Source organism: Castor canadensis, chromosome 3, assembly GCF_047511655.1.
Source record: "Castor canadensis chromosome 3, mCasCan1.hap1v2, whole genome shotgun sequence".
In the NCBI taxonomy this organism is placed as follows: domain Eukaryota; kingdom Metazoa; phylum Chordata; class Mammalia; order Rodentia; family Castoridae; genus Castor; species Castor canadensis.
Window position 1 is genome coordinate 13,340,271 of NC_133388.1, and position 24,761 is coordinate 13,365,031.

Consider the following 24,761-nt stretch of genomic DNA (forward strand, 5'->3'; position numbering starts at 1 on the left):
TTCTAAAGTCCAAGTGGCACATTTCAAAGCCTGTGTTTCTTATTGTCTCCTCTTAGCAAGTAATCAAACAGCGCATTTAACGTTTTGAATACTGGAGAGAGTAGTGCAGTGTGTGGTGGAAGAAACTAATGAGAAGTGTATACCACTAATAGCTGATTTGCTGTTTGGGTTCTGGAGAAAAGGTGGGGAATGTGTCATAGGAAATAAGGGGCTCTTTTCTCTTCACTATCATACTGCCTTGGAGCAGATAGAATTCCTGGGAGCAAAAGAATGCTTTTGCTGAAACATTCTTCAGCTAGCTTAAATCCCACAGCTATTGCATCTCCCTCCTCTCTCCATGCCTTATTTTTCCAGTGCTGGGGTTTGAAACCAGGGCCTACTGAGACACACCTTCAGCCCCAAATTTCCTCCTTCTAATTAGTTCATTCAAGCAAATACCGAAAATGTGAAAAAGTATAAAATGACAAGTATAAATTTTACCACCTAGTGATGCTAACATTTTAGAATATTAATTTCATTTGGCCTTCTGTAGCATGTTTTCAAAATAGATTTATGGCATGTACTTTTATAATTTTTCAGGTAGTGATTTTTCCCCATTGCTGTTTTTCCCCAATTTTTGACCATTGCATATTTTTCCACCAAAAGGATATTGCATAATTTACTGCTCTTTAGAGCCTGGCCAATTTTTCATGAGAGGAAATGAATGTTCTTTGTAGTCTGTCGTTTGTTGAATCACTTCCCTGTGATAGTGCTGGGGATGGAATGCAGGGCCTTCCTTGCACATGCCGGTCAAGCATGCCATGACCAACCCTCCTTATTATTTTGAGACAGTCTCTTAAACTGCCCAAGCTGGCCTTGAACTTGTGATCCTCCTGCCTCAGCCTTCCAAGTAGCTGGGGTTAGAGGTGCATGTCATCATGCCTGGCTCCAGAGGTTATAATTTTTGTAAAGGCTCTATTACTAATTATTCCAGAAAGGTTTCATCAATATATTCTACAATCGAATGTAAGAGTGTCCCTCATTAAATCCTGGTAGTTTATTTAAATAAGAGAAATTACAAAATAGGTGAAATGGCCCACTTTTGTATCTGTATAAATACTTTGATAATCACCCCTTTATTGCTTTTTCTTATCCACCTTATCCCATCTCAATTAATTTTCCCTTCTCATATTACGAGTTGGTTTGAACATTTCATTTTTTTCTCTATTTTTTCCGTTTTAAACATCTTTCAAAAAAGATGTTCCATATTTTTTGAGTTATCTGATATTATTTACCCATTTTTTCTCCTTTTTTGTTCAGTTTTCCTCTCACTGATTTGTACACTTTAGAGGATTTCTTTTTTTTTCCTCCTTAGAGGTAAAATCAAAGCTTAATTTGGTTAAGTTCTATAAATGGTTTAGGTTAAAATGGAGGTTTTAATGTCCACGTTTTCATGTGTATAGTTTTCCTACTGTCCTCTTTTTCTGTTCCTCTTTCACAGCAATAAAAAAAGCAACTCATTCATTCACTTCAAAAAATGTACCAGTGTAGAATTCAAAATATGGAAACAGAGCTCTTGGAATCAATCATTTGTTACAAAATGAAGAATTTGAATTTTAAAACATAAAATTGCTTTTCTTCATACTTAGCTCAAAAGGGAGTAAACACAATTTTATTCAAACTTTACAAATATCATTTACATTTAGCCTGAGATTAAGCATGAGAAAATTCAACCTGAAGTTAGACTTCGTTGCTCAAACAGTTAAGCATCTGAAAATAAAATGCTGAGGATGAATGTGCATTGTTAAACATGACGACAGCATTCCAAGGAAACTGAACAGGAATAGTGACATGATGCAACTTTAATCAGCTATGGTCCACGTTTTGTTTTTCCTCACTTTTCCGGTCCAAGGGATTGAACCCAGGGCTTCACTCATGTGAGGGAAGAAAGTGCTCTACCACCAAGCTACAGGCTGAGCCATTTCCTGAGCTCAAGCCGAAAGATGCCCATTTTAAAAATAATGACCAAAAAGAATTAGTGCATGACAAGTTTATGAAGGTGCATCCAGATGCAGAATTTTAGTTCAACATTTCTATAGCAGCTGCTTTAGGTGACTATTACAAAACAACTCCCCCGTCTTTACTGTTCATGTACTTGAAAACATGCAGCTGCATGTACAGTTTATTAAATTTATAAATATCAGTACTTGTAATAAAATATAAAATACAGAGTATCTCTTTTTTCAAATAGTAAGTCTCTGAATGCTTCATTCATCCTTTGGTTTCAAACCCATACAATGCACTCAATTACATCGCACATTTAGCACTGAGACAGAACACTGTCCATCTGCTGGGGAAGGAGGGGTGCCACGGGAATACCAAAGCACTACATTATAGAAAGTAAACATTGAAGCAAAAATACTTTCTGAATACATATATATATATATATATATATGTATATATATATACTGTACATTGTGTAAACAAACATTCAGAATAAGAATCAACACAGGCCAAAATATTATTTTCCAGGAAACCAGAAACTTCTTCCTTTTAAATCATAGACATCAAGGATGCTTTTTGTTGAGAATGGAGTATGTTCTTGATTTGCTTATGTGCTTAGATATCTTGGAAACGAGTAATTATTACATTCATTTGCTAACGGTTTGTCCTCTGCTTAGTTGGCTGGCTGTTGCAAAATGAGGAATATGGAACTATTGCAGTTCGTTTTTCATTTAACACTAGTTAAGTAATATATAATTCACCTTCATCAATCCATATTAGTAATATAAAGAGATTAAATGAAGCAGTAAATTTCAAAATTTGTGCAGGGGAAACTAGATGGTAGTTTGTTTCCAATAAGGCTAGTAGCAAAATAATCACTTCAAAGTCAGTCCAAGCTAGAAGAAAAGCTCCGATTTAGCAGGCTGAGTCCAAGTTTGGAGTTAGGGAATTCTAGTTCCTGTATTACTGTGCAAATCTAGAATTTCCTATGGAAAAGACAGTGCTGGCAGCATCAAAGCCCTGGAATAAGAGAGTAAAATACTGATTAGATTTTGAAATGCACAGAAATTACATGAAGGAATTTGAAAGTCTTTATGATAGTGTCACACAATGGCCTCAGAGTTCTCTCAATGAATCAGAAACTAAGACAATTCTTTCATTAATAATGTCGAATCAAAAGCCTAAATTCAAAGCAAATGATAAACACACAAAAGCAAAGATGCACTTTCTCCTATGAGCATATGCGAAAGTTTCAAGTTTTATGTCAACATTCTATACCAGCAGCATCCCCCTTTAAAAGGAAGAGCTCAGTCAGGACTGCCCATCCCTTTTCAAAGCTTCCAGTCTCTGAAGAAGTGCATTTCCAAATGCTTCTCGGTAGGCAGGGCTGAGCGTATCCAACAGGGAGTAGACGGTTTCGTGGTAGGGAGTCTGTAGACGATCGTCCACCTGGTCGAAAGCATAGCCTACCACCTAGGAGAGGAGTTACGAAGAGTTCAGTAGTTACTTTCCCTCTTGGCACAGAAGGCAAAAGCCAAGTGTTTGCATGGATCATTCTCCAATGACATTTTTTACCCATTAATAGGATCTGCACATTTAAACACTATCTTTAAGGCTGGGGTGTGGTTTATTTGGTAGAGCACCTGTCTAGCAAGTGCAAGGCCCTGAGTTCAAACCACCCTAATACCACAAAAACAACCAACCAACCACCCCCTAACCTTTAGTACTTACGCAATTTATAACATATAACACAGGAACACTGAAAAATGCTCCATAAAGGCCACTTTACAAATTTTAAAAGGTTTGATTTACACACTTTTACTCCTTAAAATGGCATAGAAACAGATCTTTTTTTTGGTAGCACTGGGGTTTGAACTCGGGGCCTCACACTTGCTAGGCAGGCATTCTTACTGCTTGACCCACTCTTTTTTTTTGCTTGACTCCCCTTTTTTTATGTTGGATATTTTTGAGATACGATCTTGAGAACTCTTTGCTGGGGGCTGGTTTCACACCATAATCCTCTTAATCTGTGCCGCCTGAGTAGCTAGGATTACAGGCATGAGCCACCAGTACCCGGCTAAATTTACTGTTTACTGATTTGATAGGGAGGTGTTCTGTAATTGTTGTTGGCTTGATGAAAGCTTGTAACCCCTTTGCATAAACTCTACATTAATGACATTTACTTAAGCCACAGATGATGCAAGTTTTTGTTAGAAATAGAAGCTAAGTAGTTTTTGTTTTTTTTTTAAATGAAAATTAGGGGCAGGAACCTCAGAAAAATCCATACTCCTACACTCTCTATAGTGTGGCACAATGCCATTTGCCCTTCTCTCATCCTTGCTACACTGTGATCTTCATGGAGGACAGGGGTCATGTCTTAGTCACATCTCATTCATTTGATTTCCAACTGCTGACACAGGATAGTTGCTTAATAAACGTCAAGTCAGTCAGACTGAAAAATATCTGAGTGCCTACTACATGTGGATTTTACAGCAGGTCCAGATTTTTCTGTATCATTCATTCATACAATCATCTCCCAAATCTTTTTAATTATTTTTTTAATCTCCGGGTTTCAGATAAAGAATTGACTTACAGAAGACTGACTCACCCAAGATCACTCACATTTAAGGTTTCTGTCCATCAAAACTGCTTCTACCTCTCTTCAGCCACCTTAGAATTAACCAATGTAAGACAGAATTAATTTTCCTTGATCATTTATCTCTAAATTTCATTTCCGAGTTCTAGTCACTCTTTCTGCTTTTTTGCCTACGTCTACTTAAGATGCACTACAGCTTTTAGAAGGCATTAGGGATTTTGGAAGGGGTGCATAAGAACTGGAGAGTGCAGATGCTACTCTTAAGCTAAGCAGCTGCCATGTGCACTTGTGTGGGGACTGACACAGTAAAGATGCTGGCCTTGTGCACCCACCACCCATGACTCATCCTGTATTGTTAACACAGTATCGTGTGACATTCTCACTTGCTTACGCCTTGCCCTCTACCTCATGGTCATGTGCAATGACAGGTGTGAAAACACACAGAAGTCACATGTCTTTCACCAAGACTAAAGATTAACTGATTCATAAGGTTAAAACTGAACTTCAGATTTTCTAATGCCTATCCCTTTGTTCAGTAAGTTCTTCATGGTATTTTTTTTTTTTTTTCTGTTTAAAGTTGCTCTCAGGTAATGCTTTCTGTATTCTGAACTCAGGATTCTGGTTTAAAGGCTGTGGAAAGGCAATTTGTCTAGACGAGCTCACTTGGAATAGAGATGCTGGTGAGAAAGTGCCAGTGGAGACTCAGGCAATCTGTGAGTACAATGTTCTGCTGTTTTCATTCTGAGGTAACAGTTGGAAAACAGTGGAGTCAAGTATCTTATCTGTTTGTTTATTTATTTATTTAACTTACTTAGTGGTGCTGGTAATTGAACCCAGGTACTCATGCATGCTAGTCATTGACTGAGCTAAATCCTCAGCCAAAGAATCTTGGGGTATGTGTGTGTGTGTGTGTGTGTGTGTTTTACTGGGGAGCAAGCTTAGTGCCTTGTGCTTTCTGGGCAACCCTCTACCACTTGAGCCATGCCCCAGCCCTTTTGCATTTTTAGTTTGTTTGTCAGATAGGGTCTAGCACTGACTTTGCCCTGGCTGCTCTGGAACCTCGATCCTCCTATCTCTGTCTGAAAGTAGTTGGACCTCAGTAGTACTACCACACCTGGCTTGTTTTTGAGATAGGGTCTTGCTAATTTTTGCCCAGACTGGCCTTGAGCCTTGATCCTCCTGTTTCTGCCTCCCCTGTGGCTGGGATTACAGGCACATACCACCACTTGGCCTAGAATCTTGTTTTAAAAGAAGAAACGGAAATGAGAGGTGGAAAAAGAGTCTTTCAACACAATGACTGCAAAACTCTCATCACAGAGAACGAATAATTTTGGTGGATACACTTAGCTACAGATGACAAGTAAATTAGTTTTGGAGGTGAAGAGTAAAGCCAAATAACATCTTGCAAATAAATTTCATCTTTTTATAAAACTCAATTTTCCCCTGTTGATCAAAATTACTAAAAATTAATGGGAAAAATTTAAATATGTTGTCTTTTTTTTCCTTTGGACACTTTACTTGTTTGTTTATTTGCAGTACTGGGGTTTGAACTCAAGACCTACACCATGAGCTACTTCACTAGCCCATTTTTTTTTGAGATGGGTTTTTTCGAGATAGGGTCTTACGAACTATTTGCCTGGGCTGGCTTTGAACCACAATCCTCCTGATCTCTGCCTCCTGAATAGCTAGGATTACAGATAGGAGCCACTGGTGCCAACTTCGACACTTTTCATAAAAATATTTTGGAAGCTACTGAATGTCTGTGTTTTACTTAACACTTTTCCCTCCCACTCTCCCCATCCTTTTTGACAAAGTGGTAAAGATTTACTTTTTCTTCCTTTTCTAAAAAGAAAAGTAAGTTACCCTAAGTCCTGCTTCAGTGAGCTCCAGGCAGTATCTGTTCCTCTCCTTGGTCTCCACGTTGATATAGGCCACATCATCTGCACAGCGCAGGCTTTTCGAGACAAACATGTTGCTAACGGCAAAAAGAACGTCATTTACTACTGCTTCAGCTTCTAGCCTCATGTCCTTCACATCGGTTCCTTCAAAACCATTGAGCTCTGAACCTTCCTCAAATCCTGCCATGCTGCTTAGCTCCATGGGGTTACAGTTTGATTCCATTCTGCAAAAAAGTAGATGCAATTTTTTAAAATACAAAGACATTCAAGGTGTGGTTTGATGAAAATAGTTATGCCTTGAAAGTGCTTCTTAGTATTAGTATTAGTATTATAAAATACTATCTAGCTAACAATTTCCAGGGGAAATATTATCTAAAACTATTTCCAGCAGCTTTTACTGTAAAATTATAGACACCTATGGATTTTCAAAAAAAGATCTCTTTCTCACATACAAGATGTTAATTCTCATATTGATAAGCATTTATTTTACTACAGTTTTTAGCTATTGCAAATAATGCCTCACTAAAGACTAGTAGATACTGAGTCCCCCACCACTCCTTTTTTCCTTTGCAATTCTGAGGGTTCAACTCAGAGCCTCATACATGCTAGATAAGCACTCTTACCTTTGAGTCATACTTAGTTTTAAATGCTTATTTCTCTAGGATAGATACTCAGAACTGGAATTCCTGAGTCAAAGGACATGCTCATTTTAACCTTCAACAGACACTGCCGATTCACCCTTCAAAAAGAGCTTTCCTTCCATTCTTCAAGACAGGATCTGGCTATGTAGCCCAGGATGGCTTTGAAACCAAGATCCTCCTGCCTCAGTCTCCCAGGTGCTGAGGCTTTACTGATTTACATATTCCACCAGAACAGGAGGGACTGTCTGTACCAGACTCTTCTTCACCAAACTCTTTCCAATTCTTTTTCCATTTTTGCCAACTTAGGAGGCAGGAACGAGAGCTCATTATTCTATGTATTTCATTGAGTAAACATCTTTTTGAATATTAATAGGATATTTTTAGTTCCGAGATCATACAGCTAATAAGAAAGAAGAAATAGAAATGAACTTAGGTTGTCTAAAATCAGAGTTCAGGTCTTTACCTATGAAAATACATTACCTCCCAGTAGTTCTTTTTATGACTTCTGGATTTGGGATTTTCCTTAAGAAGGCCCCATCCCTTGAGTTGTCTTCTAAATTTTTCTTTTTTTTTTTTTGGTGGTACTGGGGTTTGAACTCAAGGCCTCAAGCTTGATAGGTAGAAACTCTACCACTTTAGCCACTCCGCTAGCCCTATTTTATGTTGGTTTTTCTTTCTTTCTTTCGTTTTTTTCCTCCAAGATAGGGTCCCATGAACTGTTTTCCTAGACTGGCTTTGAATCTTAAACGTCCTGATCTCTGCCTCCTGAGTAGCTAGAATTATAGTAGTGAGCCATCAGCACCTGACTTCTAAATTCTTTCTTTCTCTGTATTTAACTCTTTCATCTGTCTGGGATTATTTTGTGTAGTTTTATTTGCCAAATGGATAGCCTAACACCATTTACTAGATAGCCTATCTTTCCCCCACTTATTTGAAGTGGTCCAAATATTACATTTTGAATATAATACTTTCCATGCCAACTTAAGCCCATATTACTGCCAGGTTCTAGCATTTCTTCTGTGACTGGGGTTAAAAAATATTTTGTTGGCAATGAATACTATTAAAATTTGAAACGTATCAATGAGAAAAGTTAATAAATGTGAAATTACTTTGGAAAGTCAAAAGGGGTTTAGAAAGCAAGATATATTGCTTCTTTTTATAACCTGGCAGACTTTAAAAGTAAATTAGCATGTTCAGTTCTCTGATAGGATTAAGTACCTGCTCTCCTGAGTGCAGATGGATCTTTATTTACACATTCAGTTAATACTCATCCTGCCTAGAGAAAGCACTGTGGTCAAAGTCTAGTCCTTTCCATCCACCACATGGGAGAATGAAGGTTAGATTAGTAATAAACATGTTTTCTAAAAGGATCCTTAATGACTTTTTTTTTCTGAGAATGCTGACACCTTGTATGAACATTTTATACCATTTGCTGGTTTATGCATTCTCTCTCTTTTTCTCAGGTGTGCCCTTCTGTGTGCTATTTAAAATTCTCTAAGTTAGTGGTTCTCAAACTCTGATACTCACTAGAGTTGCCTGGGAGAGCTTATCAACGGACAGATGCACTGGCCTCACTGCAGAGAACCAGCACCATGTCTTGGGGAGATGGGTATCATCTCAGAGTTCCAGGTGTTTCTGCTGTGCTCTAAATTACCTCAAAAATCTTAACTAGCAGAGTTCCTGCAGCTGCATATCATGTGCATACTATAAAAGTCAAAGCTCTTTGTAAAGGCAATTTGTGAAAAACTGTATCAAGCTATGTCAAAAAACTACATAGCAAGTGTATGAATAATATAGTCCTCCAATTCTGTTTCAACTAATGGTATGTTTTGAGGATCTTTTATCTTGGCTCCCATAGCACTTAACAGAACTCATCACTCACTGCTAACGATCCAAGGCACTTACAAAATTATCAAGTATTTTTTATTTTTATTTTTTTTGGTGGTACTAAGGTTTGAAATCAGGGCTTATGCTTGCTAGACAGATGCTCTATCACTTAAGCCCCTCCACCAGCCCTACAAAATTATCAATTATGGTGGACAATTTGTCAGGCAACTAAAATCTAAAACTGACTTACTATACATGAAAATAGTTGATTTTCTAAAAATTTTACCATCCTCTTAATGTAATCTTAGTATAATCAATAAACTGCTTAATATATTTGGTTTTATATAAATTATATGAGCACATTTTTGAAGATTTTAAAATATCACTGCCCACTAAAAGTCTCTAAACATCATGCATGTCACATATCTTTATTCTGCTTAAGTAACCAACTACCTCAATTATGATGTCAGAGATAATAATCATTACATGAAGATGTTCACTCAAGACAGCCTGACAATTTACTCAGTTTTCTTTTGGCAACAGTCTAATTCATTGCAATCAGAACTATAATGATGGGGAATGATGAAAAACTGGTACTAGGATGAAAGAAATCCTTACAGGTCAGCAAAGAAGGTCACCGAATAGTTGCTGTGTAATAACCAGCACCAAATTGCAAAAAGGAGAAAAACATCTTCCTAGGACTCTGAACTCTTAGATTTTCTCTGAAATGTCTTTGAAATTCAGAACTTTTCATGATACATATAAATTTAAAATATTTTATTGAGGCACTACATACCTAACGTTTACACTATTTATTACTACAATGTATTTTTTTGTTGACTGTAGCAGACTCTTGATTATTTATAAATCTCCTTTCCTCTGCCTACCACCACCCAGATTTTCTAGGGGAATTGTAATGCCCCCTTCCTGTACTGAGGAGAGTAACCCGGAAATCTGTCTGAGATTACTGACTGCCCTCAACTAATCAACACGGAGTATTTCCTGGTCACTTTAGTCCAGAACAGTTCAGTCAGAGCATATGGCCCAGTGCTTCCTGGCAGCCATCTTGAGATGGGGACAGGAGTCCAAGGGCAATGCTGACAATGGGAAGAGAACAGAACCAGGAATTTCACACAGAATACAGCCAAGCCCACTCTAGTTTCCCAACCTTTGCACTTTTCAGTTACTGGAGCTAATAAATTCCCATTATTTTACTGGCAACAGAAAAATAATAAATAATCCAAAATAAAAAATAACAAATAATCCTAGCTGACTTAGAAGTCAACCCCAAATTAAAAGCAGTGGCTGATCTAGCTCTACAACAGCCTTATGGAGGTCAAAGAGTTTAAAATAGGGGCCCATGATGATTCTTGTGTCACGAATTAAGTGCTTAACAAAAGCTTTACAGAACTTGAGTATCCATATGTGCCTGTTAGTTTTCTGCCATTGTAGCAAATCACCACAAATGTAATGGCTTAAGATAGCGCACATTTACTCCCCTACAGCTCTGGAGGTGTGAGATACCAGCAAGGCTGCATTCCTTCTCGGGGTTCAGAGAACCTATTTCCATGTCATTTGTAACTTCTTGAGGCCACCTGACTTACGGAAAGCCTCTATCTTCAAAAAGCACATCACACCAACCTCTAGTTCTGTGGTCACACCATGACACCTCACAAGTTTTTCTTAGAAGAACCACTGTGAGTCCACTGGGCCCACCTGGACCCAATCCAGGATAATGCCCTATCTCAAAGTTGTTAAACGTAGCACACCTGCAAAGTTTCTTTTGCCATGTGAGGTAGCACATTTCCAGGTTCTGGAGATTAGGACTTGGACATCTCTGTGGGACCAGTTTAGCACAGCGGTCATGCCTTGTCAGCAGGAAGAGAGTACCAAGGTAGTCAGACAGACTTCCTTTTCTGCTCTTCCTTTTTTGGGAGAGTCATAATATACTTTCAATAAGCATGTTGAATAGGCAATGTATGGTGTGAGGCAGTTTATAGGGCTCTCCTTAAAGGGGCCAGAGCACCTGCTCACTGTCTTCTTCTGAAAAGGTCCATGCTGTGTATTCTGTAGCTTCAGCATCACAACCAGAGCAAAGAGGATGGGTAATTTAGTCAAAGGTACTATGCTAAGGCTGGCAAGGGATTTATGCATGTCCTGAGTTGAGCTCTGTCCAACCACTTGATTCTGAATGGCGACAGGTCCATCTGATCATATCCTCTCTCTCTGTCCAAGAGTTTGAAAACAGTGTTAAAAAGCATTAAAGTCAGCTGATATTTTAGTCTGTTTATGTCGCTATAACAAAATACTCAGACCTGGGTACTTTATAAAGAAAACAGATTCACTTATCCCATGAGGTTGAAAATTCAACCTAATCTAATCTGTTTGGCCTCTGCCGAGAGCCTCCTTGGCTGTCACAACATGACGGATGGTATCATGGTGGAAGTGTATGTCAGGGAGAGATCACATGGTGAGACAGGAAGCCAGAGAGACTCAGGAGCCAGGATGGCATTTTTTTTTTTTTAACAACTCACTATTATGGGAACTAACCAGAGTCCTGAGAAAACTACATTAATCCCCTTCTAAGGCAGCACCCTCAGAGCCCTACCACCTTCCACTAACCCTGCCTCTTAAAAGTTAAGCCTTTCAACATCACACTAAAGACCAAGCTTTAAGGACACGAGTCCTTGGGGGGCAGGCTCAGACCATCTGCAAACTGTAGTGGCTGGCGATGACAGGAGTTGAAGAAGCAGAGCATGACATGGAGAAGCAGTTTCTACCTTTCTGATATGTACCCCGGTGAGTCAAAACACTGGGCAGGTACCTTACCATATGCTTTTACATACACATTCTCCCACAATTAAAATACTGAGAAAATATAATTGCACTAAATCCATATTTAAACAGGAGATGGTAGAAAAGGAAACATTTTCTTCTTACTTCTCATATTAAATTTGTAGTTTTATTCAGGTTTGATTTTAACAACTGTGTCAAGAAGCCCAGAGGAAAGGCTGAAGTCCATAAGGCAAGGCCCTTCCAGATGTCTGAAGAGGGGGCAGGAGTCCCCTCCCTCCTCTTTTACTTCTCAGTGGTTCATCTGTATGCCATTTCAGTGAAGGGACAATGACTGGAAATACCACTGACACATCAGAGCTGCTGCCAGGTTATCAGAATGGTTGGCTCATCACTGTGAATCCTGTAAAAATCTTTGTTTTTCCTTTCTGCAAACTAAACAAGAATGCTGCATGAATAGGACTTCCCATGATGATGCAAATTTTCTTTATTGGTGTTGTTCAATACAGTAGCTTCTAGCTACATGTGGCTAACTGAACACCCTCAAGTTTGGCCACTGTGACAGAGGAATTTATTTACTTATTCATTTATTTTTTTCATTTTTATTAGCATATATTCACTGTGGGGGGGACATTTGTTGAAACAATTCTGAATAGCCTTACAGTGCATATTGGTTCCAAGGAATTTAAATTTTTATTTAATTTTATTTTTTAAAACACTACATATTTGTAGATAATGATGATAATAAACTGAGTTTATATTAGGTTTGAAAAAAATCATTAGCTGTAAAGGCATGGAGTTAAACTTATATGAGTAGCAAAATGTGGAAATTTGAAGAACAATTGAATCCTCACTCCTCCATGAAGAATAATCAGCCATCAGTGTTCCAAATAGTAAAAATCAAAGGATTATTTCTTGTACTTTACAGTCTTTTGTCTGGATGTTTGCTAGGTAAGTGCTCTGCCACTGACTTCTATACCCAGCCTTTGAATGCTATTTAGAAACTAAGTTTAGTAGTCAAGTATCATAACCCACTGGGTACCTTATAGTCAGCATTTTTCTAAGCACTAGACTACTGATTAAAGATGTTTACAGGCTTAGAATCTAATTTGGGAAATAAGACAGGCATGTGAAATATTTATACAAATATTAAAGCCACAAACACATATAATAATTATAACCAAAGAAATGTACTTAATTGTGAATGGCTGATAATTACAGAAAACAATGCTATACCTTGGTGGACCTACTACAAATGCTATCATTAAGTTTCTATGAACTTTGGATGACCACACAACCTCATGGTTCTATACAGTAAGGGAAACAGTCTTTACTGTTCTAAGAGCCCTGGAATTCTACAATCTATAGCATAACTGTTCATTATCATGAGGCTTGACTCATGGAACAGGTCAGTCAAAATTGGCCTGGAATGAGCCTGGATAGAGTTACAGATAGCAGATATCTTCATGGGGAAGAAAGCATATGCAAGGGTCTGCACAGGGTGTAGCAGCCTCACTGAAATATAAGGAAACTGAAGGGAGTAATGCATAGGTAGAGATGCTGGTTTGACAGGGTGCAGACACCTAGACCGGGGAACTTGATTTTGATATAATAGGCTGTTAACAATGTTTTCATATCTAAGTGGGTTACTGATTGGAGCATAGTTTGTTGCCTGCAATTTGGCAACCTCTACCTTTTTATTGGGGGTGTGTGGATTATTTACATTTAATATGTTTACTGTAATCTTTCTGCCTATGTTTGGACTGACCACATTTTAGGATTCTATTTTATATCCTTTGGTAATTTATTAACTGTAACTTTTTAGTTTGTAGTTTTGGTAATTGCTTTAAAGAATGTATCTTTAATTTGCCACAATGTACCTTTGATAGGCGTTATACTACTTCATGTATAGGGACCTTACAAGAGTCTACTATACACCCTTTTGCTATTTTTATCTTATATTTAACTTCTACGTTAGAAACTTCACAATACATGTAAATTTTGCTTTTAACTCTTTTTCAGAGATTTAGGTAATAAGCAAAAATATTTTACATTTAATCACAGCTTCCTTTTCTGGTGCTACTTATTCTTTTGTACTGATGGGTAGCTTTACATATGACCTATATCATTTTCTGCTTGAAGGACTTCCTGTAACATTTCCTGCAGTGTAGGTCTGCTGTTGCTGAATTCTTTCAGCTTTGGTATGTTTGAATAACTATTCCTTTCACCTTCTTGTGGTACTGGGCTTTAAACTCAGGGTCTCACACTTGCTAGGCAGATGCTCTACTACTAGAGTCATGCCTCCAGCCCCTTTTGCTCTGGTTATTTTGGAAATAAGGTCTCACTTTTTGCCCATGCTGGCCTAGACAATTGTCCTATTTATACTGCCCACCGTGGCTGGGATGACAGGTGCATACCACCACACCTGGCTTTTTTCCATTGATAGGGAGTTTCAAGAAATTTTTGCTCTGGCCTCAAACTGTGATCTTCCTTATCTCAGCCTCCCAAGTGGCTAGGACTACAGGCATGAGCCACCAGTGCCTGGCTTCATTTTCATTTTTAAGAGACATTCTGCTGGGCACAGCATCCTAGGGTGACATTTATCCTTCTTTCAAGTCTTTAAATATTTTTCTACTATCATCATCTTGCTTTCATTGCTTTCCATGAGAAATCTGGTGTCACTGTTATCTTTGTTCTTAGTGTACTTTTTCCACGATGTTGTTGCTTTTATATATTTTTTTGAGATAGAGTCTTATTTAGCCCAGGCTGGCCTTAAATTCACTATGTAGCCCAAGAAGCTGCCCTTGCCTCCTCTTCATGCTTATTTTGTTTAAGGTCTGTTGAGATGCTTGCATCAGTGGGTTTCGTTTTCAATAAATTCGAACCTTTTTGAGCAAACTTTCATCTGTTCCTCTCTTCTTTGAAGACCAATCTAGTGTAGTAGTTCAAATGAAGGTGTCCTATTCCTCATATTTTGTTCATTTTGAATAGTTTCTATGACTTCAAGTTTGCAAATCTTCTGCAATATCTAACCTAATCTACTTGTTTCTAAATATCTTCTATGGCTCTTCTTTTCTCCAGCTCAATCTTTTTACTAGTTTTTTTTTTTTTTTTTGATGATACTGGGGTTTGAACTCAAGGCCTCATGCTTGCTAGGCAGGAGCTCTACCACTTGAGCCACTCTGCCTACTTTTGTTTTGTGATTTTTTTTTTTTTCAAGATAGGGTCTTGCAAGCAATTTGCCCAGCTGGCCTCAAACTGCTATCCTACTGATCTCTGCCTCTGAGTTGCACCCAGCATTTCATTAGCTTTTTGAACATGTGAAATATAAGTTTTTAAAAGCCCTATCTACTAATATCATTGTGTTATTTTTGATTTAATTTCAATTGACAGGTTTTCTCCTTACTATGGTCTATAGTCTGCTGCTTTGCATGTCTCATAATTTTCACTGTTTTTTGGCAGCACTGGGGCTTGTGCTTGAGCCACTCCACCAGCCTTATTTGTACTTTTATTTATTTTTTGCATGCCTGGTAATTTTTGATTGGATGCCAGGCATTGTGATTTTGGTGTTGGTTATTTTATATTCCTATAAATATTGATGTACTTACACTGGAAACAGCTTCATTGTTCTGGGTCTTGGTTTTAGGTTTTTTTTCTAGGTACCAGTGTTACATTTGTTCTCCAGTTAATTTTGCCCTACTATTGAGGCAAAATGTCCCTGAGTACTTGCCCTAATAACCCATCAATTAAGAGGGTTTTCCATTCTGTGCGGCAAGAATAGGAACTATCCGTGGTCCTGCTTTGGCTCAGAAAACTGCTCCCTCTAATTCTTTTAGGTAGCTCTCTCCTCTGCCTTGAGTAGCATCCTCATGTGTCACAGGCTCAAGGGGGTCCTATGTGCATCTCCCATTGCTCTTGCTCTGGAAGCTCTCTATTTTTTATACTCTGTCCTACCTGCCTTGGCCTTCCTTGACTCCTAGTTCCATGTCCTCAATTTAGGGAGTCCACCAGACACAACCTGGCTTTTCCTACAAGTGGTACATCTAAAACCTCTCCAGGCAATAAACTGGGGAAATAGGCTCACCTCATTTATATCTTGCCTCAGGGATCAGTGTCCATTGCTTAATGTGCAAAGTTTTTAAAGCCACTGTTTCGTGTATTTTTGTCCACCCTTCTGTTGTTTAAGGTGGGAGAATCCTTATTACTCTATCTGGGTCAGAAGTGGAAAATCCCACTAGTCAGTTTTACGCTAACTTTGCAATCCTATTGTTATGGTTTGAATATGAAATGTTCCCTCCCCCTCATCTGCCCCTGTAGGCTCATGAGTTGAACACTTGGTCCCCAGATGGTGGCGCTAGAAGATTCTGGAAACTTTCAAGGTGGGACCTGGCTGGAGGAAGTAGGTCACTGGGAAGGGTCCTTCGGGGTTTCTTGCCCTTGCCCCTTCCTTTCTTGCTCTCTGCTTCTTGTTCACCATGAGGTGAAAACCCTATTCCACCACAAGCCTACCATGATGTTCTGCCCAGGCACATGGGGCAAGCAACCATAGACAGAACCTCTGAAACTGAGCAGAATAAAACCTTCCTCCTCTAAGTATTTACATTAGGTAACTGACACAGAGACACAAAGTCTGACTGACACAGAAACTTCAGCAATTCCACAAGTTTGGTCTCTCCAACAGTGCTATGAACCAGCTTTATTTATTGCTGGCTCCTTCACTAAAGAAGTAAATAAATTTGATACATTCTTACTGTATGTTTGTATGAGAACCTCCTACTTTTTAAACTTCTTTTTTTGTGTGTGTGGTGCTAGGGAGAAAATCCAATACCTAGCACATGCTAAGCAAGCGTTCTACCACTGAGCTATATCCCCAGCTCTGTAACCATGTTTTTAACTTAAAAAAATTCTTTTTGGCAGTCTTGGGGTTTGAACTAAAACTTTCATACACATCTTCATACACATCTACCACTTGAGCCATGCCTCCAGCCAGCCCCTCTTTTCCACACTCTGGTTATTTTTGAGATAGGGTCTCACTCTTTGCCTGGGCTGGCCTGGACTACAATCTTCCTATTTACACTTCCCAGAGTAGCTGGGATGACAGGTGTTCACTACCACACCAAGCATTTTTTGTTGAAAAACAAACTTTTTGCTTAGGTTGGCCTTGAACCACAATCCTCCTGATCTTGGCCTCCTGAGTAGCAAGGATTATAGGCCTTAGTTACTGTGCTCACTTAAAAAGTGTACTTGACACTGCTTCGAATAATTTTAATCCTTCAAACTTCAGCTTAGACACATCTACTTCAGGATTCTGTATTGAGTCCCAAGATCAAGATCACATGCTAAGTAGCATCTCTGCATGGTTTTACTGAACTTATACCTCATTACTAGTAATTTTTGTGTCTGTATTACTACAGACCCATGAAGATGGAGGCCTGTGATATCTGTATCACTAGCTTAGTGTCTGGAACAAAGAAGGTCTTTACTGAATATTTTCTTGAATGAATAAACGGCAGAGATACTAAATCTTTACTCCTAAATTTGTGTACTCAGCTCTGTGACAAAGGGTACATAAAGCCAGAGGACACACATAGTGGAAATTCTTGGAAAGTACACATAACCCTTATAGGGTCAGTGTCACTGAATATGATGCAAAACTGCACTATTTAAAAAAAAAAGATGTTTGGAAATATTAATTCATGTTATGTTTACATTATACCCTGATACTTCTCCTTTGACCTCTGATAGGGATATTTGAATGAAAAGTAATTTTCTGAAGTAACGACCTAATATAAGGAATTAACGCCCAAAGAAAGAAACTCCAAGCACTGTGTTTGGCAGTATACAGTTAATAGGCACAGGCAGGAGTTGGTAGAAGGTGGAAAGTTAGTCTTGAGTTCGGCATTCTCCAAGTTTTTATAACTCTTTCTACTTTGATTGTTATTTTCTTTATTAAAAGTTAAGGTAATTTGGATGTTGTAATTTTTAAATATCCTGTTATTCTGTGTTCCTCAAAAGGCTCATGTTGAAGGATTAGTCCCCAACTGGTGGGACAATCATGACTGGATGATGAGGGATCTGACCTAATCAACACATCAATCCACTGATGGATTCGTAAGTTGATAGCATTACTGGGAAATGATGGAAACTTCTGAGGCAGGGCCTAGTTGGAGGGAGTAGGTTAAAGGTGGGGGGGTTGTCCTTGGGGCAGTGTCTTATCTCAGGCCCATCTCTCTGTGTGGCTTTCATTTCCTGGCTGCCAGGAGGTGAGCAGCTTGGCCATGTACGTCGTCCTCTCCATCATGATGCTCTGCCACACCTCAGACCAAAAGCAATGGAGCCAGTCAACCATAGACTAAAACCTCTCAAAGTATGGCAAGATAAACTTTAAAATTCCTCCTTTTAAGTTGTTTGCCAGGTATTTTGTCACAGCAACAAAAAACTGACTAACATATTCTAATTTTTCTATGGTAAAAGAAAAATGATATGATGCTTGAGTTCGGCATTCTCCAAGTTTTTATAACTCTTTCTACTTTGATTATGTTATTTTCTTTATTAAAAGTTAAGGTAATTTGGATGTTGTAATTTTTAAATATCCTGTTATTCTGTGTTCCTCAAAAGGCTCATGCTGAAGGATTGGTCATAACAATGTTTTTCATTGTTATGAAAAACAATGAAAGAAATTTGTGATATACTGGAAAGTACAACCGTAGGAAGTAGAAACATTTTTCTTATAGAAAGATAAAGGAACTGGCAGCATCTGTTTCAAATAAAGTGAGACATTTGAATTTACTACATTACAAACAACTATTTTGCAAATAAAACTGAAGCTGATTAATTATAATTAGGAGCACTTAGAACTTAGGCAAAGCTAAAACCTAGTTTAGTGCTTATTTTTATAACCCATAAAATTTACATGTTTTTCAATGTTTGAAATTAAAAATTTTAAATCAGAATTACTTATAAAAATCATTATTTTTCAATTACATTGAGTTATAAAGTTACTCTGCCTCCACTTTCAGCAATGACAGACACACAAATACCACCTAATAGTCAGAATAATACAATTGTAATGTTTTGTTAAGGAGAAGACTCTGGGTGAAGAGATATGCTGTGTTAATTTGAGAAGCTTTTTACTTTTGAGGTACTGGGGTTTGAACTCCAGGCCTCTTGCTTGCTAGGAAGGCCTCTGCTGCTTGAGCCACACCTCTAGCCCTTGAGAAGTTTTTAAAGCTATAAATAGCAGTAACACTATAATTTCTAGTTTCTTCAAAACTAGAAATTATAAATGAGATTCTAAGAAAAGATTCTCAAACACTGAATGCTTAATGTTTTCACTATATAGCCCCCTAGGAAATAAGGGATTCTTGGCACTATATTTAAATAGTGCACACTCTAACATAAAACAATATCAATAAAGATACACAAAACAGGACCTCGCTGCTTCTCTTTGACCCCACACTGGTCACTACCAGGGTCTAGGCAGTATTCTGTTGCCAGAACTTTCAAAGATTGGACTTCCTTACAATTGCTATCAGTTATTCTGGGATACTGCATCACCTCATATAATGCTTCCAAAAATGACTCCTTAAAACATCACATATAAATTATTTAGGACTCAGCTCTTTCTCCATCTGTTGGTATAACTTTTGGATTGCCAGTATTTGTGTGTTTTTGGAGGATGTGTGAAATGGGTTGTCAAGATATTGATTACTAAGTCGCTTAGTCTCTACTTCTTAATTAACTACAATTTATTTTGTTTCATCACAAATTCACAGCAGTGAAGAGCTGGGAAAAAAATTGTACAGGTCAACTTTGTCCTAAAGGACAGAATGGGCAGAGTCATAGTTATATATACATACAATCTGATAAGCAAGATTTCAAGAACAGTACAAAAATTACAAATACTTTGAAAGAAAGTTTGACTTTCAGTTGACATCACTACAGTCAACTGAGGGCTCTAACACGGCATCTTAAATCATTTTTATTTCTACCCTACACTATAGTCTGGAGAATCCTTTCAACATGAACAGTACGTGGCTAGTATGGTGTGGGGAACAGGCTGTCAGACAGGCTGATCAGAACAGAATCTTGGCTGTCACTCAGTTACTCAGACTCAGGGAAAGATGTTTTATATTGTTAGGTACACATTCCTTCTTTCAGAAGTGAAGCTACAACAACGAAACATCGACCATAAAGTGATACTGACAGAAGTAAATGGATGAATATATAGAAAACGCTTAGAATGGTGCTGGGTACAAGGTAAGGACAAGATATCTGTTGGGGCCAGGAGTTGTGGCATATGCCTGTAATCTGAGCACATTTGAGCCCAAGGCAGGAGGATTTCAAATTTGAGGCCAGCCTGGGCTATACAGGGAGACCCTGCCTTAACAAAAAGAAAAGTCTGTTGAGTTCAGGGATATAGCTCAATAGTAGAGTGCTAATAGCACGCGCAAGGCTGGGTTTGTTGCCTAGCACCATACCACCCCCCAGCTGTTAATTATTATATATCAAAAATAGTTATAAAGAAGAAAATGTGGGCCCTGAAACTCAAGACATTTGAGTCCAAGTTCAGTGCTCTTTGCATTACATACATTAGGGTTATGGCTGGTGCTGCTGTCTCATAGGACTTCTCCAAGAACACTGTGGCACAGGAGTCTGCACATATTTCTGTTCCTTAGGTGCAAATCTTAAGAAAGAACAGTATCTCATTGCATTTGCTTTATTTCACATGTCCACATGGATTTCTTTGAAGAATGATTATTTTGACATGACTTATTTATTCTATGGCACATACCTTCTAACCTGTTGTTTTAAATCCCTTTATATAATTCTTTAAAAGCTGACAATATTTGGTTGGGTAATAATTTTCATTTTCTTCAATTAATGCTTGGTGTTAGCATTTTGTGCTACAAACTCTGTCTTTGATAAAACACAAAAACATCCAGAGGCACCTGCACACCCATGTTTATTGCAGTGCTATTCACAATAGCCAAGTTATGGAAGCAGCTAAGATGCCCCATTACTGACGAATGGATCAAGAAAATGTGGTATTTATACGCAATGGAATTTTATGCAGCCATGAAGAAGAATGAAATGTTATCATTCGCAAGTAAATGGACAGAACTGGAGAACTTCATTCTGAGTGAGGTTAGCCTGGCCCAAAAGACCAAAAATTGTATGTTCTCCCTCATATGCGGACATTAGATCAAGGGCAAACACTACAAAGGGATTGGACTTTGATCACATGATAAATCGAGAGCACATAGGGAGGTATGAGGATAGGTAAGACACCCAGAAAACTAGATAGCATTTGTGGCTCTCCATGCAGAGAAACTAATGGAGATACTTTAAAGTGACAGAGGCCAACAGGAGAAGGGGACCAGGAACTAGAGAAAAGGTTAGTTCGAGAAGAATTAACTTAGAAGGTAACACACATGCACAGGAAAGCAATGCACGTCAACTCCCTGTATAGCTATCTTTATCTCAACTAGCAAAAACCCTTGTTCCTTCCTATTATGACTTATACTCTCTCTACAACAAAATTAGAGATAAGGGCAAAATAGTTTCTGCCTGGTAGTGAGGGGGTGAGGGGGAGAGGGAGGGGGTGGGGGGAGAGGGAGGCCACTTATTTAATAGTCACTGAAAGAAGTCCAAGCCTCCCACTAGTCAAAAAAGGCCTGTTCAAACCTCCCAAGGCTTTGACTTTTCACACTACTTTGTTTATACTCTTTTTATGGCAAGTATTGTAATTATTACTTATAAACCTGTCTTATTTATCTTCAAAATATATCTAGAACCAAACTACTCAACCATCTTCACTGCTACCACTCTGGTGCCAATCACTATCTGACTGTAGCATGGATTTTTGCAATATCCTTTTAATGGGTTGTGCTGTGTTCACCTTTGGCCCTCCTATCCCTACACCAGGCTATTTTCAACACACTAATTAGTGCAATATAAAACTTAGGCCAGATTATGTAGCATCTCTCTTCAGATCCACTTCACTTAGAGCAAAAGCCATATGGACCTACAAGCACTGTCTGACCTGTTCTCTACCCTTAGCTTGTACTCTTTCCTTCCCTCCCTCCTGATGTTCCTGTAATCCACCAAGCACATTCCTGTGACAGAGTCTTGCACTTGCTGTTCCTTCTGCCTGGAAAACAACCCTTCCAGGTACTCATGTGCCTTGCTTCATTGCTTTCTCCAAGTCTCTGCTAAAATACCATCTTTTTAAATGAGAAGCCTTCTCATACCACCCAACGTGAAAAAAAGGAAATCTCTCCCCTCTCTCCTACCTCAATTTCCTTTATATTGCTTTATGTTATAGCAATTTAACAGGACAAGGCACATTATTTAATTACTGTCTCCTTCAATAAAAAGGAAATTCCAATAAACTTCAGTAAAAATGGAAACTTCATGAAGGCAGGGACTCAATCTGTTTTCTTTTGGATCCCCAGTACCTACAACAGTCCCTGACATATGGCAGATAATCAATAAACATTTACTAAATGAATGGTACTTCTACTTTAGAACATAAGCTCCTTGAAGGTTCAGACTGTTTTTGGGGGCAAGGGGGTGCTGGCATCTGAACCTCTGACCACCTGCATGCTAAGCACACAGCACTACCACTGAGATATACCCCCAATCTCTGTCTAAGTGCTTTTTACACTTTCCACATTACCAACTGCAGTGATTTTCATTTAATAAATAAATAAAATGTCTGAATATTTGTATAGGGAATCGAAATCCCTGGGAACACTTTGGATAAATCTATGAAGAATGAAGGGTCATCATTTTCCAAGCAACTGAACATACTGCAGAGCACACTGATCCTCTAATGGGTAGGTGGCTGCAGAAAGGAAAAATTTATCTGCCAACATTTCCGGGTATGTCAACAGTCATGAAGACAGTTAATATTTTACTTCTTAAACTGGTCATATTAAGTCACCATCTTTAAACAGCTGTGCGTTCCACGACTCTGTTTAGGTTCGTGTCGTACTCACATTAATCTTCCCAGCAACAGTAGGACAAAAGCTATTAATGCGCTCACACTCGGTAGAGGAGGTAGCACAGGCTCAGAGAGGGCAGTGGCAGGTTCAAGGTGGCTCAGGGTCAAGTGTGGGCATTCGAACCTGGGACAGCTGGCTTCCGGGACACCCCCACTCAGGTTGCCTAACCTCTTTGCCTCCTAAAAGGCAAGAATACAATTGCGCAGATCCCCAGCAACAATAGTTCACCGAGGTTCCGGTCGGGCTGCTTTGGCATTTATCAAAGAAGGCAGTTTTGTCCACAAATGTCTCGAAACCCCAAGTTTCCTGGTCGCTGGTGTAGCACACCCAGGACGAACTAAGCGTACACGAAGAGGCGCTCTGCGAGTGCAAAGCACTAGACGAAGAGTAACGAAGACTATGCTTTGGATACAATGCCGGCATGAGGCGGGGAACCCACAACTTGCTGACAATGGGCACCGAACAAAATGCCGGCCGAGGGCGGGGATGCCGGAGAGGGGCTCCAGTCCTCGCCGTGGAGTCGGCGGCGCCCTGAGCAACAGTTCCCAGCACGTTGGGGTGTGAGGGACTGGCACAACCCAGGCCGGACCCGCCCCCAGACCCCGCTCCGCCAGGACACCGGGCCGCGTCTGCCGGTCTCTCCTCACTGCCCTGCCCACGGCTCGGTACCCGCATCCCCACAGCCCCGCGGCCTGCCCATCTGCTAGCCGGCCACCTGCTTGCCCGCCAGCCACCAGCCTGGCCGCAGCCCACCCCGCGGCGGCTCACCTGCGCGAGCCCGGCGTCCTGCTCTTCCTCCTCCGGAGGCGTCCGGAGCGGACCCGCGGCACCGCCCCCTCCCCCGCCCCCACTCCGCCCCCTCGCCGCCGGAACTACTCGTCCCGCGCTCTTTTCCCCGCCTCCCGGGTCCCCAGTGTGGCGTCATTTCCGCTTGCGCCGGACGCGCGCGGGAGTGTGGGTCTCGCGAACGCGCCAGGAGTGCTCTAGGGTCGGGAGCGCGCCTCGTAGATGACAACAAATTTGTCGCGCGGCGGCGGCGGTGGAGGTGTCTGCCTCAGCCCCTGCCGCCTGCCCTAGGATCTTCTCGCTCTCTCTTTCTGAGCGAGCAAGACAGCCACCTCCCGGAAGCCCCCCGGGCTTGAGGCGACAAGCATTTCTCAGCGCTTCATCCCCGCGGGGCCTAGTTCGAGTGGCGCGGCGCGGGCTATGGAGTATCCCTGAGAGCCTGCAGCGCCGAGCCGGTATGCAGGGGCAACCCCGGGCTTAGACCCAGCCGCGGCCTGGGGACGCCGGCCGGGACCCCGAGGCGCAGTCGCGGCCTGGAGTCGGAACCTCGGCCCGAAGCTGGAGCCACTGCTGCCGCCACCCGTCACCTGCAGCCCCAGCTCGCCCAGCGACCAGCCGTCAGCATGCCTTGGCCATTTTCAGAGTCTATCAAGAAGAGGGCCTGTCGGTACCTCCTGCAGAGGTACCTAGGCCATTTTCTGCAGGAGAAGCTGAGCCTGGAGCAGCTCAGCTTAGATCTGTATCAGGGCACCGGGTCCCTCGCCCAGGTCCCCTTGGACAAATGGGTAAGAGCTGCCGGCGGCCAGCAGGGCGGAACTCCCTCCTTAGGGCGATTTGAACGAGTGGCATCCAAGACTGGTGACATTCATTCCCTCCGTGGGAATTTTTGGACCCGAGTATGGCAAGCCTCAGGGAAAGTGTTAAAGTGTTGTTTAATGTGTTTTCTAGCAAGTTTGCTCCCCCAAATCACATGTTCCAGAAACTTAATGGAGCAGACACCATGGGAATAACTAACTGAGTCAGGGCTTCGGGGACTGGGGAGCAGGTTGAAAAGGACCCAAGAAAGGGGGTGACCAGTCCTGCCCCTTGGGATGTGAGGGACCGCGGCAAACAAACGCTGTTTCATTGGATGGCATTCTGGAAGGACTAAAGAGTAAAAGGGGTGTCGGGATGTCAAAATCCCGCGGTTATTTATTTTGGTTTGGCTACTTGCGCTCGCGGGTGCCTG

At 40.3% G+C, this 24,761-nt stretch overlaps 2 protein-coding genes across 5 annotated transcripts in view; one reads left to right on the forward strand and one right to left on the reverse strand.

The window, feature by feature from the left end:
* Positions 1-1,629: 1,629 nt before the first annotated feature.
* Gskip (GSK3B interacting protein) lies at positions 1,630-23,600 on the reverse strand. 2 transcript variants are annotated; one of them, XM_020180987.2, is made up of 4 exons: positions 23,516-23,600; positions 6,443-6,701; positions 3,262-3,456; positions 1,630-3,003 (listed from the first exon to the last, which is right to left on the reverse strand). In XM_020180987.2, exons 2-3 carry the CDS (start codon positions 6,698-6,700, stop codon positions 3,295-3,297), a joined length of 420 nt encoding a protein of 139 aa, XP_020036576.1. In that variant the 5' UTR covers position 6,701; positions 23,516-23,600; the 3' UTR covers positions 1,630-3,003; positions 3,262-3,294. The 2 variants fall into 2 exon arrangements, with proteins under 2 accessions (XP_020036576.1, XP_020036575.1); XM_020180986.2 differs by having other exon boundaries at positions 1,630-3,456.
* A 91-nt stretch (positions 23,601-23,691) lies between these two features.
* Atg2b (autophagy related 2B) overlaps positions 23,692-24,761 on the forward strand; it is an 81,119-nt gene continuing 80,049 nt past the window's right edge. For all 3 annotated transcript variants that reach the window (XM_074067194.1, XM_074067195.1, XM_074067196.1), the window contains exon 1: positions 23,692-24,318. In XM_074067194.1, coding sequence (XP_073923295.1) covers positions 24,157-24,318 — 162 coding nt within the window. In that variant the 5' untranslated portion in view covers positions 23,692-24,156. The remainder of the gene's footprint in view (positions 24,319-24,761) is intronic.

Coding starts and splice junctions, on each gene's coding strand:
- Gskip (XM_020180987.2), bottom strand. CDS start 6,700: ATGGAATCAAACTGTAACCCCATGGAGCTAAGCAGCATGGCAGGATTT. Junction 3,457..6,442: donor TCACTGAAGCAGGACTTAGG/GTAACTTACTTT, acceptor CTCCTCTCCTAG/GTGGTAGGCTATGCTTTCGA.